This window comes from Sinohyriopsis cumingii, chromosome 11 (assembly GCF_028554795.1).
Source record: "Sinohyriopsis cumingii isolate HCF-2022 chromosome 11, ASM2855479v2, whole genome shotgun sequence".
Lineage (NCBI taxonomy): Eukaryota > Metazoa > Mollusca > Bivalvia > Unionida > Unionidae > Sinohyriopsis > Sinohyriopsis cumingii.
The window spans coordinates 71,860,425-71,879,980 of NC_142971.1; the positions used below are offsets into that span (position 1 = coordinate 71,860,425).

The following is a 19,556-nucleotide window of genomic DNA, read 5'->3' on the forward strand; positions in this document are numbered from 1 at the left end:
TTTATATTTCCAATGCAGTAAAACACTTTCATAACAAAGTTCTTGGGGGAACCAAAATGCCATCAAGGCCTGACTAATGGAGGCAAAAGTCATGACAGCTCTTTCATAGGTGTACAAGAATTACAGTGTGCTTAAATGATTCATGGCCAAGAGATTGCATGTTCAGATCCTACCATTGTATTCACCCAGGTCAGTTATTATATGTTCCTGGACACAGCACTTTATACCAATGGCCTTTGGACTAAATAACTTACAGTACAAACTCGCATAAAAGTCTGTTCGCATATAAGCTGACCCACCAAACTGAACAGGTATAGACATTAAAAAGTGCATGACCCACGTATAAGCTGACTCACAACTCTGAGACATCACAAGATACACGCTGTAAGTTCTAAATGCATTTATTTAGACAAATTTATATTAACAAAAATATCATGTATACTTATCTCAGGGTGCATGTATGTTTATTAAAAAGAAATGATAGAAGTTTGTTTGGAAAGTAATTTATTTAATTTTCTGTTTTCTTACTGTTTCTGCCTAATTAAGATTTGTGTATAATTTGATCGACCGATGACTCAGATTGATCAATCGCGAGTTGCTGTAACGCTACCTTGCCCTTTTGACTCAGTTATTGTTTGTTTATGTATTATCGAATTGGACATTTTATATCAGTGCACCAGTAAATATTTTTTTATTTTGCCTTAAAATTGTAAATACATAACTTATTAAAATGTGATCCCAGTATGACATCAAAACAAACAATAATACGGTTTGATTCAATACTCACAATTAGGCTACTGAGCAATTTTACATAATTGCACTGCCGTATGTACATTGTAGGTTTGAACATGCATAGAAAGAAGTACATTCCACTGAATGAAGTACATCCCTTGGAGTTGAATCATGGGCATCAGTGCACTAAACTTTAATGATGTCTTCAAAATACAGTAATGAAGTTTCAGAAATAATGCTTTGGAAATTATGCTAATGCCGTAAAGGCTGAGTTGTAGTTTGCTTTGATGTAAGCGACCTTACACCATACCTGCCAACTCTCATGCTGGGAAAAATAACACCTCCTGATTTTCGAGGTTGCAACATGCCTACCTCCCAATTTCATAATACCTCCTGATTTTTGCAAAGAACTCCCAATTATAACATTATTACTAAGATTTTCATTTCTCCTAAAAAAGTCCTGCATAAATAGATATATCATATGCAATACATGTTCTGTTGTATTACCTGTGTATATTGTTGTGACGAAATAATTACTTTAGTAGAAAGAATTGGCTTCATCACTAAATAGAATGTTACGTTTAACATTATTTACATAAATTTATGAATTTTGTTTTACCTCTGCAACAATACAAAAATCAGAAATAAACCAGAACAAAAATAAATAAACCACAACAATAAAAATTGTCAGCAATTAATTTTAATCCCAAGAACAATTACTAAGTATGCAGTGACATGATATGCACCATTCCCACCAAAGAAACTGACACGAGTGAGTGAGTGAGGCTCCGGTGGCCTAGTGGTTAGAGCGTCCGCCTAGGATGCAGGAGGTCATGGGTTTGATCCCAGGCCGAATAATACCAAAGAATTACAAAAATGGTACTAACAGCTGCCTCACTTGGCACTTAGAATTAGGAGGTTAGTGTTATTACTTGTCAAACTGGTGTCAGGATAATGTGACTGGGTGGGACATCATGCTACATGTCTGCGACATGATGCCCCAGTGCTAGGCATCACTACAAACTGCCACACTGCAGACATTGTGGCGATGTGACTGAAAAATTGTTAAAGCTACATTAAAAATCCAAATCACAAACACACACACACGTGAGTGAACACCTGGTATTTTTATACCATATATAGGAATGTTAATTACCAATTTTAAATTAAAAGAAAGAATGAAAGTACATATCATGCAGCATATGTGTCCTTAAAAAACTAATTCAGAATACATGTTTTTTACTAGACAATACTAAATGCCTTACGAGTTGACAATAAGGGAATAAGGTGGGATATACAAATAGTTGCCACATGTACGGTGCCGTGAGGCTGCCTAGTTAGGTACCTTTTGTTCAATAAAATTGAGAATCCTTTTTTGCCAATGAATTGCTGGTACTTGCATAACACACAGTAGTGTAGAACATTGTTTCTTTTTGAAGGAGGGCCAGTCATTTTCACAAAATAATTGCATCGATAAGGATTAACTTTTAATTGGGGCCCCGAGTGGCCGAGTGGTCTAAAGCGCTCTCCGTTACGGATCACTGCCATCTCACCTCTGTCTGCGTGGGTTCGAGTCCAGGATTCGGCCAATGTGGGTATGTGAGAAAGCTTGCCAGTAGCTTCTCGTGGGTCGGTGGTTCTTCCCAGGTTTTCCCGGGTTCTTCCTCCACCATTAATACTGGCCGCCATACATAGCCTATCATGTGCTGAAAAATGGCGTTAAACCCAACAATAACAACAACAACAACAATTAACTTTTAATTAGTCATGCTGGCTTTCTTGTTGTTTGTTTTTTTTAAGACTACCTTTAGATATTGTGCAGTTTGGCCATTGCTGAATATAATATGAAAATAGGGCATGTCATGGAGGAAAATAGCATGTCACTTGGAGAAATTGTGTGTCCTTTGCAAATTTTGCACATGTTGGACCGGGAAGATCAATCAATATTTATTGAAAACAAGGTTTTAAAAATGATCATCTTAGTTGATCTATAATGAGAACATGTAAGTTTGCTGGTCATGTGCATTGTACAATTAAACATGTGTACCTTTTCATAAATATTACCTCAGTTTCTTGGATTGCTTATAGCACTGAAAATGAGTAACTCATGAGCGCGTGATTCAACGTAAATGAAACAGATATTAGGGACTAGTCTAAATGTTATCCAAAAGAATGCAATTAGGTCGAAACAATGAATCGAGCAAAGTCTGCATCTAAAACGCTTGGGAATAAATAAGGATTTAAGTGACGCTTTGCACTGTTTAAGTACTGTAAATTATAGTTCAGCCAAGTCTCCTGGGTGAACTCAACTGTTCTGCAAACTATGAAGCCTGTATTTACCCTTATTTAGTTTTGTGTTGGAGAATTCAGAAAATATGCATATGCAAAATAATAACAAAATCAATTGTATTACTTTAGAACAGTTTAATAAGGGGACCAAAAGCACTAAAATGTAGACTGCTTTCCATGTAAGAAGTTTCTCTCTTCCACCTACTTGCTTTCTTTTCAACTTTAATGACTTGATGCAGTTTTTAGTTTGTTTTTATTGGGGTTTTTACTGTGGTGCCAGTGCTAGTTATACATCATGTCAGTTTGGATTATGGCACTTGTTATTTTTTATGACTTGTAGTTTTTGTGAATTAATTGCAGATCCAGCTTGCTTTCATGTACAGTTATTTTGTCTTATTCTTTTGACTTTACCTATTTTAGACTCATTTTAGCTTATATTTTAATTCTGAGTTATTTGAGAATCTAGGTTCTGTCCTAGAATTGTCCCTTCACATAAACTTGTATGAACCCTGTATTGGTGTCTCAGACCACAACTCCTTATATATATCCTGCTATTTAAGCTGGTTTTTCCACAATTTGTCATATCCCTTGATTAGAGTAAACCTGTTCTAACAGTCACCTTTACTCAGCGGCCACCTGTTCACGTTGGCCCTTGTAAATCCCTCCCCAATATCCTATATATATGGTTCGTATATATTGGCTGCCTGCCTTCAGTGGTCAATAGCACAGTGTTTCCTAACTAGGCAATGGTTTCTTCCTGCCTTAATTGGGCACAAGAGCATGTCTACATTGACCATTCAGTTTATGCAAACTGAAATTTTGCTTGGTGAGGAAAGCATTGTTTAGAAAAAAGATTATCAGGTAAATCAGTGTGAAAACATTTTTTATTTTGCTAATTCTTTTAATTCCAGTTATGTTGACTGTTACACAAAGATAGCAATATTTGACTTTTAAAGTCAAGGCAGTTTTAATTATTAATGTACAAGATCTAAACAATTTGTTTGCTGGATGGTGGGAAAAAGCAGTTGTGTTATTGCAGCGCAAATGGAAGTCATCTTTTCTGCCATTATGATGGGTATAGTGAGATATCTTCATCTCTGAAGAAACAACATGTTCACCTTTGAGAACAGATACAAGTTACATCCATTGTCATGAGGGTCAAGGTCATTCAGTTTCCAAATCATGTCTGTGAAGTCATGATAAAGCGTCATGTGAATCATTGTGGAAACATTTCTTATATTGTGCATACTGTTAACTCCAATCATGTTGACACTGTAACTCGAATACGTTAACTTCAAAAGCAAGGTAGTTTTTATCGTTAGAGTAGAGGGTTGATGGGGTAAAATTAGTTTTGTTATCAGAGCAGAAATGGACCTTTTGTGCCAGGTATAGTTAAATATATTCCTCTATTGACAAGCAAGTTAAAGCTATCTCTGGAGAAAGATTTTTGTCTTTGGGAAGAGATATGAATTAAATCCCTTTTTATTAGGGTCAGCAGTCATTCAGTATTTAAAATGTGAAAGCAGTTGAAGTTTCAGTTCATGGATCACATATTCAGTTTCCTTTAATTTTCTGATCATCACAGGCTTCTCTCATAAACTGATTGCATTTTGATCTGCATGATCTGAGCAACTGACTCTGCAGCTGATGTTTTTACAGCAGACTAAGATGGGTGTATATTTTTAAAGTCAGTGTGATTTAATTTCTAGCATGGATTAAAGTGGGCACTATACACAGGGTCAGAAGATGACCTCAAAATCCTTGAAACATCTAACATTTCATTTTGACATTATAAATATATTTTAAAAAAAACTAATTAAGAATCTGTAGGGAACATTAATAAATAATAAAATCCTAAAATAAATAATAAATGGTGAATGGCACTACCATGACCCCTCAAAAAGTGCACTTGGTTTTTTGTTAGGTTATCCTAGCAGTCTAGAACATGAATGAACTATGCAAATTAATGATAACTGGTCATTTTAGTTATTTTTTTAATTTTTGCTTTATCTTTAGTTTCATTATATTTAGGAACAAACTTAAAGCATACATTATATTTGTGATAAATGGTATGCTCACAATGGGTATAATCATGTAACTAATGTGTGTCGTAAACCTTGAGAAATCCTAAAAATTACTGATTTTTTAAAAAAATTCAATTTAATTTCTAACCCTGGATACAGTAAGCATGAGTAGAACATAAATTTGGGAGAAAACAGTATAATATGCACTTAATTATGATTTTGTTTTACAGTGCAAATACCACAATCTTGATAATGTAATAATAATAATAATAAAGACTGATATTCTATGCATAGTATTTGTTCAAAAATACATTTTCAAAGATCAAACTATACAGTAAGTAGTGACCTATGTGCAACAGCCAGTTTTGGCATTTTCCTTGAGCGATCGCTATTGACAGGTTTGCCTGTATTCATATCGATATCTCCACTATCTTTATGTCCCAATAAAGATACCACATTCCGGTCACTGCAGCTTTTAATATATTAATCAGGGAAATTTATAAATTGGGTAGAAGCTCTACATTTCTTGTGTTTGTTTTCACACTAACTTTGTTTTACCTAATGCCCAATCTGTTAATTATCCGACATTATTTAACATTTTGAAATATATTCAAGAACTGTACTAAACATTTAAATTCCAGATTAACCTGGGTAAGGTCTGACTAATGAAAACAATTTATATATTGGTACATGGGAAATCAAAAGATTCTAATGCTATATTTCAGAGTTGTCTCCCTTTGCCTAGCAAACTACTGTCCATATACCTTTTTAGGAAATGTTTGTCCCTTATGACTGTAATAAGGAATGAGGTTTATTTCCTTCTTTCAGCTGTCGTTTAACAAATAAAATACAATGATAACAACTATGATGATCTGTTATATCTGCTAATTTCTGAGTTTCATCAAGGTTTGGAAATTCTATTAATAAATTTGCATAAATATAAAAATGTTTTGTATAGTTTATTTGCATAAATATAAAACTGATTTTGTATAGTTGTGCGAATGTATAACTGAAGGTTCAGTTTTCAAGCCACATTTATTTTTCAGTTCCCCAGAGAGGTTACTCAATGATGTATACAGTTAGTGGTAGCAATGATATCCATTGGTTATTAATTTTCCCAGGTGATTACTAAACAGTATGAAATATTCAGCTTTGGCCTGCGTTATGCTGTTTGTATTGTCCTTGTTTAATTGCAGCTCTAGGAAAGTACCTTCAGCTGGCACAATAGAAAGTGAAATTTCCACAGCGGTGCATGAATATAGGCTGAAAGTCAGCCTACTGTTCAACCGTAGATGCTGAGTCATGGACAGCAGCGCTGCAATTGGCATGAAAGTAATCCGAGATGAAACTGTGCCAGGTATTGTATATTTCTAAGAATCTGCAGTTGTTTGTAAACTTTATTATTTATATCTTCTCAGATATGTAAATATTAATAAATAAAAGTATAAGTTTCAACTCATTGTTTTGTATAAAAATTTGTAAAGTATTTAATTTGCAAGAAATTCTCAGCAAAAAGAAAAAAGAAAAGGAAAAAGTTATGATTTTCAAACATGAAATAATTAACATATTAACAATTAAACTTATGGCATATAGCATTGAGTACAGATGGCATATAACATTGAACACATATGGCATATAACATTTAACACATATGGCATATAACATTGAGCACATATGGCATATAGCATTGAACACATGGCATATAACATTGAGAACATATGGCACATAACATTGAACACATATGGCATATAACATTGAACACTTATGGCATATAACATTGAGCATATATGGCATATAACAGTGAACACATATGGCATATAACATTGAGCATATATGGCATATAACATTGAGCACATATGGCATATAACATTGAGCACATATGGCATATAACATTGAGCACATATGGCATATAACATTGAACACATGACATATAACATTGAGCACATGACGTATAACATTTAGCACATATGGCATATAACATTGAGCACATATGGCATATAACATTGAGCATATATGGCATATAACATTGCTTTCTTATTGACTGAATGTTAGAATTTGCAGCAGTAAATGATATGAAAGAACAGCAAGCATGCGACATTTGTATTTACATCTTGGTTTAAAGTTTTTTAACACCAGTTGTTTCCCTTCTTTAGGTTCAGCATCATTTGGAAAGCACGGCACATTTAATATAAATAAGTCATCAAAATCGTAGAATTTTTCTATTGTAAAAATATTTTTGTGCTTAAAATTTAATAAAATGTCACAATCTATATTATCTAATTTCTTTATCATTTTAATTGTTGTGTTATTCTAAACATTTTACATCTTAATTTTCACAAAGGTTAGCCAGTTTGGATCTCATGGGTGAGGAAATTACAGACAACCACCGCTCCGATGGCCTAGTGGTTAGAGCGTCCGCCTCGGATGCGGGAGGTCGTGGGTTCGATCCCTGGCCGAGTCATACTAGAGACTTAAAAAATGGTACTAACAGCTGCCTCGCTTGGCATTCAGCATTAAGAGGTTAGTGTTAGGACTGGTCGGCCTGGTGTCAGGATAATGTGAATGGGTGGGACATCATGCTACATGTCTGCGGCATGATGCCCCAGTGCTAGACATCACTATAAACTGCCACATTGCAGACGTCATAGCGATATGACTGAAAAATTGTTACAGCTACGTTAAAAATCAAAATCACAAATCACAGACAACAAATGCTGGATGAAACTGATTTGGTGCTAGCTTGCATGTGAACATGTTTACCAGCAAGAGTCTCACAATTCAACAAAAGATGAAATCTTTCAGGCTTCTGCTTGTACATGATCAGTGCCTTAGCATTGTCCCATATGTTTCTGACCTACATAATTTGCATTTTAAAGTTAAATGTTTAATAAAATAATACCTAGGCTTTGATTTCAATGATTTGTATATTTTTTCTGTATATATTTGCCCGATGATTTAAGAAAACAGACAATCTAATAAACTGGTACATCCCAGACTTAGCAAAGTCCGCCATTATTTCCGTTAGGCCTACTGGTTCACTTACAGTTTCAAACTAATTTTATGATGAAATAGTGTATAAGAGGCTGTTAAATAAATATCCAGATCACTGATTCTGATCTTAAAAAGCACGTTTGTATGTTTTATCGTCAATGTATATCATGCAGGAAATTGATAGTTGCTACCTTATTCGGAAAAGGGTTAATGGTCAATCAGCTATCAAAACAATGCTTGTGAATGGGCAAGAGTTTGTTTGTCAACGTAATTGATATAAAAACTAGACCTAGCTGCTGGTGCCTTGATGAATACATTTCGCTACAACACTAGAACTAACCGGGCTAAGGCGAGGGGCATTTAAAACAAAATATGGTATGGTGAGTCAATGTACCTCTTAAACAGTCGTTTTTGCTTTCCTAACAGAAGAAGGCGAAGTTTACATTTTTAGTCGACTTGTCACCCACTTACGCATGGCATTTTATCTGTCTCAACATGTCTTGATTCTGAGGTCACGTGCACTGCTTATTCCGCTACATTCGTAAATGAACACAATAACGAAAGCCAAAGTTGTTTATTTGATGTACTGTTATAAATGACCACATGTACATCTCTGGGTCTTTCTGCCTCTGAATTCAATCACTGTAAATATCAGTACATTTTCCCACCCGGCCGCCAGTCAAAGCCTTTGAACTTGTCGCCCAACTATTGCATCATGTTCTTTTTTATGTATTCTTATAAAATGGCAACATGTATGTACATCAAGGGGTCTTTAAGTCACAGAATTTTGTCATTGTAAATATCAGCACAGCTAATTGATAAACACATTTTTCCACAAAGCAGGTGGCTGAAGCAGGACTGGCAAGTCTTTGAATTTTTCGGCACACCTATTACATGCGTACGGAGGCCTCCCTTCTCAGTGATTTTCTGCGTCCCAGATCAAAAACTGGAGTCCAAATACATGTAATTAAGCATTTTCAAGATCTGTTTAATAATGTTTAAAAAGTGTTTGTAATGATAAAAATATCTCTACAGTTGTCAAAACTGATTGCACGTGGATTCGGTGGCACTCCTGTAGTTATGACTGTAGGATGCACCCATCTAGTGATAACTGATGAATGTTATGAGAACCTAATCCAACAACATAAATGTGTGTGTGTGTGATTTGGATTTTTAACATAGCTTTAACAATTTTTCAGTCACATCGCTATGATGTCTGCAATGTGGCAGTTTATAGTGATGTCTAGCACTGGGGCATCATGCCGCAGACATGTAGCATGATGTCCCACCCAGTCACATTATCCTGACACTGGGCCGACCAGTCCTAACACTGACCTCTTAATGCTGAGCACCAAGCGAGGCAGCTGTTAGTACCATTTTTGTAAGTCTTTGGTATGACTCGGCCGGGGATCGAACCCACGACCTCCCGCATCCAAGGCGGATGCTCTAACCACTAGGCCATCGGAGCGGTGCAACATAAATGTGTCATCCCTGTCCACAGCTACTCCTAATGGACCTTTGAGGTTGTCAGGACTGTAGGTATACTGTTTCTAGCCTTCCATATTGAAACAATGAAGGGAATTTTTACTAGGCACAGTAACATAGACTCATGTTTTAGAGTTATTCAGAGCTATGTAGCTGCACCATCCAGATGGTGATTTTTACTGATCAGAATAATTGACCTCCCATTTCTGATCAGACTCCAGCAATACTTGTTATTACCACAGTCCCCAACCACAACCATCTCTCCCTTCCCAGCTCCCTTCCCAGCTCCTGTAATTCCATAGCACTTAAGTTTAGTTGTTATTGTTCTGACTGGACTGATCACATCATTCCTGACTGATAGAATCTGAATTGTATTCTGATCATACACAGATACGGCCACTTCCTCTTCACCCACCACACAAATGTCAAAATGCTTTCCTGCGAGTTTGTATTGTGTGACTACTTGATGTGAGTTATTAAGAAGAATGCACAGACTATTGATATTATCAACAAGCATCACCCTGTTTCTAGGTAGAAAAGTAACACCATTATAATATAGTGTACCTCCACTGATGTTAACATTAAATGTTTCAACTTTGTCAACCCGGCATTCCTTCGTTGGTTTCTTAAACCCAGGTATAGAAAGAGTTGAGCCAATCATGGTCACAAGTTTTCCAGTATCAAATGATGAGAGCGAAACAATATATTCTACCAGTGGAGTGAATTTCACCTGCACTGTCAGTGTGTCTGTCATCTCATATTTTTCTCTGACCTGAGAGTAATATAAATTTAGTTGTGCCTTTATTTTTTCTGCAGTCAGACATTTTTGTATATCAATTCCATATTTGTGGACTGTTTCAAACCAAATTTAAGAATTTCTTATGGCATGAATCAGTGACAAACATTTATGGTTCTTTTCTTGTGTTCTAATAGCAACTTCTTTGTGGATTCTCCTTCCCTCCGTCTTCACATTCATCTCTAACTCATCCAAAGCTGTATTGATTTTCTTTCTGATTTCTCTGATTTGATCAGTGAGTCCATTAACTTGGGACTCAAGATCATCGATAGTTGACTCCTTTACATCCATAAACTTTCTTAAGTAGCAGAGCAGGGAGTTCCTCCTTCATCTGTCTCACATCAGACCAAGATTTTTGGCTTTCTAAAAAGCAAATTCCACAACAAGCAACTTTGTGATTATTGCAGTAAAATTTTAGATCTTCATCGTCATGATCAATGATCAAAACATGTAAACCCTTCAGCAAATTTCATCACATTTTGTGGGTTGTCCAATAACTCCTCAATTGTAAGAATAGTTGAGTCCTCACACATTGTTTCCTCGTATACTGCACAGAAGCCTTTAGCTATGACAGAGGCCCCTTCAGAGTTACAAGCATCACATACACGGTCTACTTTCGAGTTCGTGGGTAACATTGATTGTATCACAGTGTCGGCTGGAAAAAGAGACGCCCTTCACAAATTGGTTTATTCTGTTTAAAATGACCAGCTGTTTTTCTGCACCACGGACATTCAACGTATCCCATTTTCTCATGTTCTCTAGCCTTGCTAGTTATGTAGGACTGTAGACAACTCTGACAAAAGGTGTGGGCACATGGTAGCTGTCATGGTACGTTGAATAATCCCAAACAAATCTGACAAGCTGGTTCCTAATTCATATGGGTTATAGCAGTCGCCATTATGAGGTATCTCCCTTTATTTTACTATCTAATATTGAGGTATAACTTTTTATGTATTTATGAAAGCCTTAAACCGATCACGCTCTTATATCTTCCAGGTCGTGTCTGGGTATGTTTATGGCTTGACTGGTACACATAATATTTTGGCATATTACTTTGTCTAATATAAATAGCTCTAAAATTATATGGGTCAGGTCGAGATAGTCTCTGGTACAAAGAAAAACAAAGGATACGTGTTGCAGTGTTGATACCAAGGTGGGTTTTGAAATATGGAGAAAATTGTCTAAATTCATAATTTGATATCCAATACTGAATATTTCCACAATACTACAACTCAATGGAAAGTTCAACATTACGAAAGCACCCTCTTGGCTGTCCTATTACATCACAAAACTGCATGTAGGGGAGATGCGATTCATTCCCAATATCGTTGTGTGTTGTCCACTATTTATCCATTAATCTACATCAGTCAAAAACTTTGCCTTCTTTAATTTTTAATCGAAGATTTTAAGTTATTCTATCCATTCATTAGTGGAATGTCTTTTTCCTCTGAATTCTCTCTCTCTCTCTCTCTCTCTAAATATATATATATATATATATATATATATATATATATATATATATATACGGATTATCCATCAAGCTCACTACGCACATACACGGGCACCAGTTAAAATCTAAAACATTTTTCCCTATATTTTAATCTTGCTCTTTAAGTTTTACATGGGGGCACACACTATTTTCAGTGCTTAAGGCCCTAGATCTTGAATCGTTTCTGTGACCAATAATTAAAAGTGATGTCTGTAACTAGACACTTGTTAAATGGTAGGAAAACCCGAAAAGAAACCCTGTTGATGCAGGTGATGTTTGGGTTGGTGGATTATTGATTCAAGGAGACAATGGTGCCATGTAGTTTGCTATTTTCTAGATAGATAGATAGATAGATAGATTTTTTTATTTTAATAAAGAATTCTATGCCAATTTGCACTGCGAAAAGAAAAAATATCAGTAAGAAAAATCCTTTCACTCACTGCCTATTTAAGACTGAGGAGAAAAATTAAAGCATTCAAGATTTACTTACACTGTACATAAAGGTATGTCTTAAAATGAAGAAAACTTTGGCTCAATCAATTATGAAGTTTGAATTCCGTCACACGTAATCTCAAAAATCTAATTATGACACAAATATTTCTATCTTTTTGCAACAGTTTTTGTTTCTATTGTGGTGAACACCATCCATGCTATCACTTGCGATTACAAACTGAATACTTTGATACCACTAATTTACATTTGCGGTGTCAACAAAGGTCTAAATAAGGATATAACGAAAATTTGGTAAATGTTCAGACTTAGATTTCTTGTATTTATTCAGTGGACTCAATAGAGCAAACCTTCCACACTAGACTTGGTAATAATTACTTGAACACGTGGCTAATCGACCGACTATTGCCAGTCCGGGTGGCGATTACGTGTGCTAAGCGCTGATGACCTCAGAGCGATTCGTGACGCTGGACGTGCTGAATGGAAAAATGAACACCATCGTATAGACAAGGCCTAAAAGACAAAAGTAAAAAAATAATCGCACCACAAAGAGACAAGATGGTTCTGAAACCACAACTGGTGGTTCTATTGCAGTGCTACTATTCCATTTGTGTAGACCATGGCGCCAAAAATATTTTCATCGGTTCTTGCTCTGTTGGGACTTGCCGCCTCAGTGACTGGGGCTATCACCGGAGCTACACATAAAGTGGTGATAGGAAATGTTATTGCCCGTAGCAGAAATTTCCGCGGCGGAAATCTCCAACACAAACCTGCCATCGCGACATCATTTAATATACCATCATGTCGTGCATTCCAGTAGATTTTACACTGTCACCACATCAGAAAAAGTATGGCTATGGCAGCAACGCATAAATGGTCAATATCCATCAGGCCTAAAGCATTAGTGCTCATAGGACCTGTCAGGCTCATGCTGACCCATCGCCAGGCCATATCAGTAGCTAAACATGCCGCTGAACGAAAATGAATTGTTCTTAATTTGTCGGCGTCACGGCTGTCCAAACAAGGAGGATTTATCGCACCCCCTGTTAGCAGGAACATTGCTTCCAGGATTGCTCGGCATCGGAAAAGGACTCCAATTTGCCAGAACCACAGGTATTTCCAGCATAGATATGAGAAAAAAAAGTTTTAAAGCGGGAGACTATGACTCATACGACAACGTTTCGTCTGCTATCCAACATCGACATCAAGCAAGAATTAGTACCCAGCGTTAGAAATTTCAGAGGTGTCTTTGCTAAGGATCAGCTTCCTTAATACATCACACCCAATGAGAGTTGCTTGATTAACCTGCAAGATTATGACGATGAATGTGGCACTCAGTATGTCGCCGTGGTCAATGAGCCACGTAACGGTGACGTAGAGGAATGTTTTAGTTTGGTTTACCTCTTCCTGATGAAGGTGTGTGTTACATCCAACAACCGCATGCAACACGTTACAGCTTCAAGATGTCAACGTTAGCACGTGTGAATGGTACTGCATGGATTACATCCCAAGTAGGTACAAAGGAAAAGCGCCCCTCAAAGTCATTTTGTCACTTAAAATAATGTTCACTATACAATAACACACCCAACACGAACTTGTACTGCCTTAAGTGCAAAACCAGAATGGAGGATATCAATCCCATCAAGGTGGTCATGAAGAATCATAGCCTCATAATCAAATCGAGATGTGCCATATGTGGTTCAAAAAGATCACAGATCTTCACAGGTAAAGCGACGCCGACAACATCGTTGTCACCAGCGGAGACTACTAAAATATAGACCATGTGCAACTATGCTGCCAACAACAGAGTTGTATGCGACTTAGTGTGATGGCTCTGTATAAAAATTTACCATTTTAGGTACTGTGACATCAACATGAGCTGCGAAGACCTTCGCGTGGAAAGAAATCTGTGCGTGAGTGACTGTATATGCTGCTGAGAGAGAAATTCTTGGTAGCGCCGTGGACGTCTATGTGATGATTGGAAGATTTCCAAGACCTTGTGGCGGATGGACGTTGCCAGGACATAAATATTTCGGACCGTGGCATCCCTTAGAGCAACAACTGGATGAAAACGATCGTCCGCTTCCCGGTCAAGAGCCCTAAAACAGAGTCGATGTTATCATAATTCAACACGATATATGTTACAGATATCATCCCGACGAAAAACGGGATGCGATCGAATTCATGCTGAGGAACTTAAAAACACTCAAGCCAAAAAATGTCAGAGAACGTGTAGACTAAGTTCCTGTGCGTGGCATCATTGGCACCAAACATAATCTTGGCATTGGGATCCCAGGTAAAATGAAAAAGTCAGCTGAGGTAGATCTTTCAACGCTCGCAGAAGAACCTACGCTCAAGCATTTTCCAAGATGCAGAGTCATCACAGTCACGGAAGACGATATATGGTATAATGACATAGTCACCTAATTTTCCTCCTTGTTTCATAACACAGCTACTTAGAAGTTTTAGTTATATCCATGGTACAAATAAATAGCTGTAATGTTCACAACAAGTTTACGTCAATCAAATCAACCTTGTCCTGTAAAATGAATAAAATAAATTTGAAAGAAAGGAATAGAAGTGACTTGAAGATATGTATTATGGCAAAGTACACGTTCATTTTTTAAACAATCCAGCTATTGATAATGTTGTCTTGTGAATTCAGACATAACATGTTACGTCGGTCTTATTTTTTGTTGTAATTTTTATCTCCGTACTTTTGAACAACGTTAAGAGTCTGCTTTATTAACTACATGCGCTCTACTCTCACTAATGAAAATCACGTGTTCACAGTTATAGGTGTTGTCATAGCTATTCTTATGTTACGTGTTTTGGCTCAAATAAACTGTAACACAAGAAAGAGTAAAAACAACAAGCTTTGAAAAATATAACAATTTATTTATTTCCCTGGAAAATACTATAAAAATGTAAAAAAAACTGAACTTAGTTTCAAGAATCAAATCCAAAATAATCCAATAATTATCCACGAATAAAATTTTAGAAGTCCTAATAATGAAATGTTCTCATGATTTCAAGTTCGAGTCCCGACGAAGGATCCAAGATGGAAGGCGATAAAATATGCTATAACTTGTACTGTGTTAAAGTCTACAGTTCTTTGTAGAAACACAGTAATTAATCCTTCGGTCTTGGAAATCCAAACAAAATTTTCAAGAAATGACCTTGTTCAAAAATTTTCTTTGAATACAATAATTTTTCCAGAAAAAAGAATTAATCTTTTAGAGTCCAAATAATCCAAAGAAAAATTAACATATAACTCAAAAACTCAAAACTAGTCACAACAGAAGAAAACAACTTGACATCAAGTGTTTAAATGCCCCCAAACTCTCTGAGATCTCTCTCTCTCTAAACATCACTATTAATACTATTTCGCAATTTTGGAAATGCCTAATTGCAAAATAGAGAATCACATGATCATGTATACATATAAAATAAAATAACGTAGCCCCTGTATGTCCTTGATAAGAACCAATCATTTTACTCCAGAATAAAAGTTGATAAGAACCAATCATTTTATTCGAGAATAAAAGTTGTTTACTTGACCCTCAATCAAGGTCAGGAACTAAGTCAAAAATAGAAACAAGTGATTCTATTATTAGGTATTTATGGAAAGATTCAGGTCAATTTGAATTTTCTGGAAAATATCAAATTCCTTGTACACAAAATTACATTACATTGACATGTAAAGAAAATAAAAAGATTCACCCCCCTCAAAAATAATTTTCAAATCAAATCAAACACAAATTAAATCAGATATAAATTAAATCAAATATCTGTAACACTACAAATATTTTAAAAGTTCCAAATCAACTTTCTTCAGACTTTCATAATTAAAACAGAATCCTTAAAACCAAATTATTTTTAAAACAGATAGATGCAACATAAGTCAGTAAATTCGGACCACAAATGGTCCAATAGTACAGAACGATAATGGTGATGATGAAAATAAACTAGTCTATAAAACAAACTCATGTAGCTACAAATATTTATACTTTTGATACGTGTTGTTAATACAGAGTGAGCTATGCTAGCAGTGAACAAGGGTTTATATGTGTAGTCTTCTAAGCTTGTGTAATTTATCTCGAGGTGACCATTAAGGAATGTTTATTCATCATTATCATCATCATCATTGGTATAGTAGTATAGTAGTAATAGTTTAAGTAGTTGTAATAAGTAGTATAAAATGACCATATTTATATGATTTTAGTGACTCGTCACTTATTCTCTTTCTTCTATCACTTGCTTTTGTCTCCTCTGTTACCCTTCGTATAAGTTTACATGAGTTTTTAACATTGTCCTGATAATAATCAGAATTCAGACTGAAAAGAACATGTTATTATTTCTCCCTCAGAGTTTTTGCTGTTTAATAAATATACTACTTTACATCAGAATCTTGGTTTGCAGAATAACTGTATGTGTATCAATGACGGCAAAATTATTGTCTGTCGTTGTATCAAAAAAGGTAAACTTACTGTCAGTCGTATCAAAATCGGTAAAAGTATTGTCTGTCGTTGTATGAAAAACGATACAATTATTGACTGTTGTATTAGAAACGGTAAAATTATTGTCATATACAAAACGGTAAAATTATTGTCTGTTGTTGTATGAAAAACAGTAAAATTATTGTCTGTTGTTGTATCAAAAATGGTAAAATTATTGACCATCGTTGTATGAAAAAATGGTAAAATTATTGACTATCGTTGTATCAAAAAATGGTAAAATTATTGACTATCGTTGTATCAAAAAATGGTAAAATTATTGACTATCGTTGTATTAAAAAATGGTAAAATTATTGACTATCGTTGTATCAAAAAATGGTAAAATTATTGACTATCGTTGTATCAAAAGCGGTAAAATCAGTCTGTCCGTGTATTAATGACAGTACAATTATTGAGTGTCCACAGATCAATGACGGCGAATCCAAGACAATTAAATTATTGACTGTCTGTGTATCAAAGACGGTAAAATTATTGCCTGTCCGTGAATCCAAGACAATTAAATTATTGATTGTCTGTACATTAAAGACGGTAAAATTATTGACTGTTCTTGTATCAATGATGGTACAATTACTGACTGTCCGCGTAATGAACACACAGTGATACATACTGTATCAACTTAAAAGAAATTATGAGGTTCTTGCATTAGAGTGGATAACTCACTTCGTTGAGGTCACTGCATAATTAAGATGCTCCTTTGTTCAAGCAAGACATTTGGGGAGGTAATATGTAATATCACGTGATGTAGGCTTGTCATAATTGGAAAGTGGTTCAAGATAACCCTCAGTAGGTCTGACCTACCTCTAACAAGGCCAGGGAACTATGTCTAACTGATCGCTTGCATCATTCCGGATAATTAAGGTGCTTATCGCGGCAGTTTGGAGTTAGGGAAATCTTTGTTCAAGCCTTAGTCGGGCAGCACATTTCTAGTCCAAGCGGCATTTTCTAGCTAGTTATTGTTTAAATGTTGCATGTACGGAAAATAATAACAGACAGTTAGGAAATTAGATAAGAATGTAAATTAATAATAATAATGATAAGAAGAAGAAGAAGAAATATTATTATAACACTCTAATCACTGCTATCATTAACACAAAAATGTATCGTTCTCGTCAACATTAACAATTTCATCTATTTATTTATGGTCCTGACACCTACCGACTTGATAATTAATACACAAAAGTAACTAACATCATTTATTTAAGGTGACGTGACCTGAGTAATATTTACTGATGGGTTTAAGATAAAATTTAAATCATATTGGTGTAAATATTTACATATTAGCGATTACAAGATTGATGTTAATGTTTAAGTGAATAACATTGAACTAAACGATATTTGATAACCTGTATAATCGTGTACTGTAGGGAATGATATCTAAACTGGGATGTAGTTTGTTTCTCGCATCCAGTGTACGTCTTAAGGAAATATAGTACTCTAGACACAAAGGAGTCGGACATACCCTTTAGGTAAAGCTTCTATATATATTGTCCTGCATCAGACTGAAATCTCATGACTGGTTTACAACTATATTCCTACTCAAAGATCTTCATTTTAATCGATAAATATGTAGTTTTCTTTTATCTTCCAAATCTGTGACAATAAATATATCCCTACCTTTGTCCTGGCATATTGCTAATGGATTTGCAGGAACTCCTGTAGTGATGACCTGGATTACAGATCCATTAGGACTAAGACATCGGTCTTGCTAGAATTTTAAAACTAGTAGTCCAGGACTCCCATTTTGGTAAAAATTGGAGCACCACCATCAAAAGTTGCAGTCCCTTCTTTCCTAAAGAAACAACACAGACGTGATTGCATCTATTTTTTGATAGTGAGGTTTGCGTAATGTAATCACTCACTTTAATATGGCTTCATTACAACAGTCCATTGACATGATTGCAAATTTATGGCTTATTTATTTGTCTACGTCCTTGTAGTAATTTTAGGCAATGGTTAAATAATATCTGATTTGCTGTTTTCCCCCGTATTTTCGTAACTACGTGTCAAGTTGGAAAGCAGCTTAGACCTTAAAGCGCATCTGGCGAATTCCACACCATAGCATTGTCCCATACGTTTCTGACCTACATAATAAAATAATAGATTGGCATTGCTTTCAATGATTTGTATATTTTTCTGAAAATATTTGCCTATGATTTACGAAAATAGACAATCTAATAAAATGATGCATCCCAGACTTAGCCAAGTCCGCCATTGTTTCCCGTTAGGCCTACTTGTTCACTTACAGTTTCAAACTAATTTTATGATGAAATATGTACAAGAGGCAGTTAATGTATATCCAGATCACCGATTCTGATCATAAAACACACGATTGTATGTTTTGTCATCAAAGGATATCATGCAGGAAATTTATATTTGCTACCTTACTCGGAAAATGGTTAATGATCAATCAGCTATCAAAACATATGCTTGTGAATGGGCAAGAGTTTGTTTGTCAACGTAATTGATATCAAAACTAGGCCTAGCTACTGGTGTATTAATGAATACATTTCGCTACAACACTAGAACTAACCGGGTTAAGGCGAGGGGCGTTTTAAAAAAAAAAAGTAAGGTCAGTCAATGTACCTCTTAAATAGCTCTTGTTCGTCCATCAGAGTGATACTGAATTTTGCCAATCCAAGTAAGGACTTACTCCAAACACTAAGCTAGGCATCACACACTTTCTTACACTTAGCTACTGTCCTATCCGAACTATCAATTATAGCAGCCTTAGCACTCTTCTGAATCTCGTTACAATCTTCGTACGTTTGCCGTTTAACCCCAAA

At 35.6% G+C, this 19,556-nt stretch overlaps 2 protein-coding genes across 14 annotated transcripts in view; one reads left to right on the plus strand and one right to left on the minus strand.

Moving 5' to 3' along the window:
* The window catches only part of LOC149788704 (uncharacterized), a 62,989-nt gene that overhangs the window by 11,601 nt on the left and 31,832 nt on the right, over positions 1-19,556 (plus strand). For 7 of the 13 annotated variants that reach the window (XR_016424209.1, XR_016424215.1, XR_016424212.1 and 4 more), the window contains one exon: positions 6,242-9,575. The gene's annotated coding sequence lies outside the window, so the exon portion shown is untranslated. Of the gene's footprint in view, position 1; positions 4,709-6,241; positions 9,576-19,556 lie in introns of those variants that run through there. The other 6 variants (XM_089974798.1, XM_089974801.1, XR_016424216.1 and 3 more) reach the window with 5 other exon arrangements.
* LOC149788705 (uncharacterized) lies at positions 9,569-19,518 on the minus strand. The gene has a single exon (XM_089974795.1). It carries the CDS (start codon positions 10,273-10,275, stop codon positions 9,667-9,669), a length of 609 nt encoding a protein of 202 aa, XP_089830921.1. The 5' UTR covers positions 10,276-19,518; the 3' UTR covers positions 9,569-9,666.

Excerpts from the sequence above, each read along its gene's own strand:
- LOC149788705 (XM_089974795.1), bottom strand. The coding sequence starts at position 10,275 with ATGACAGACACACTGACAGTGCAGGTGAAATTCACTCCACTGGTAGAA.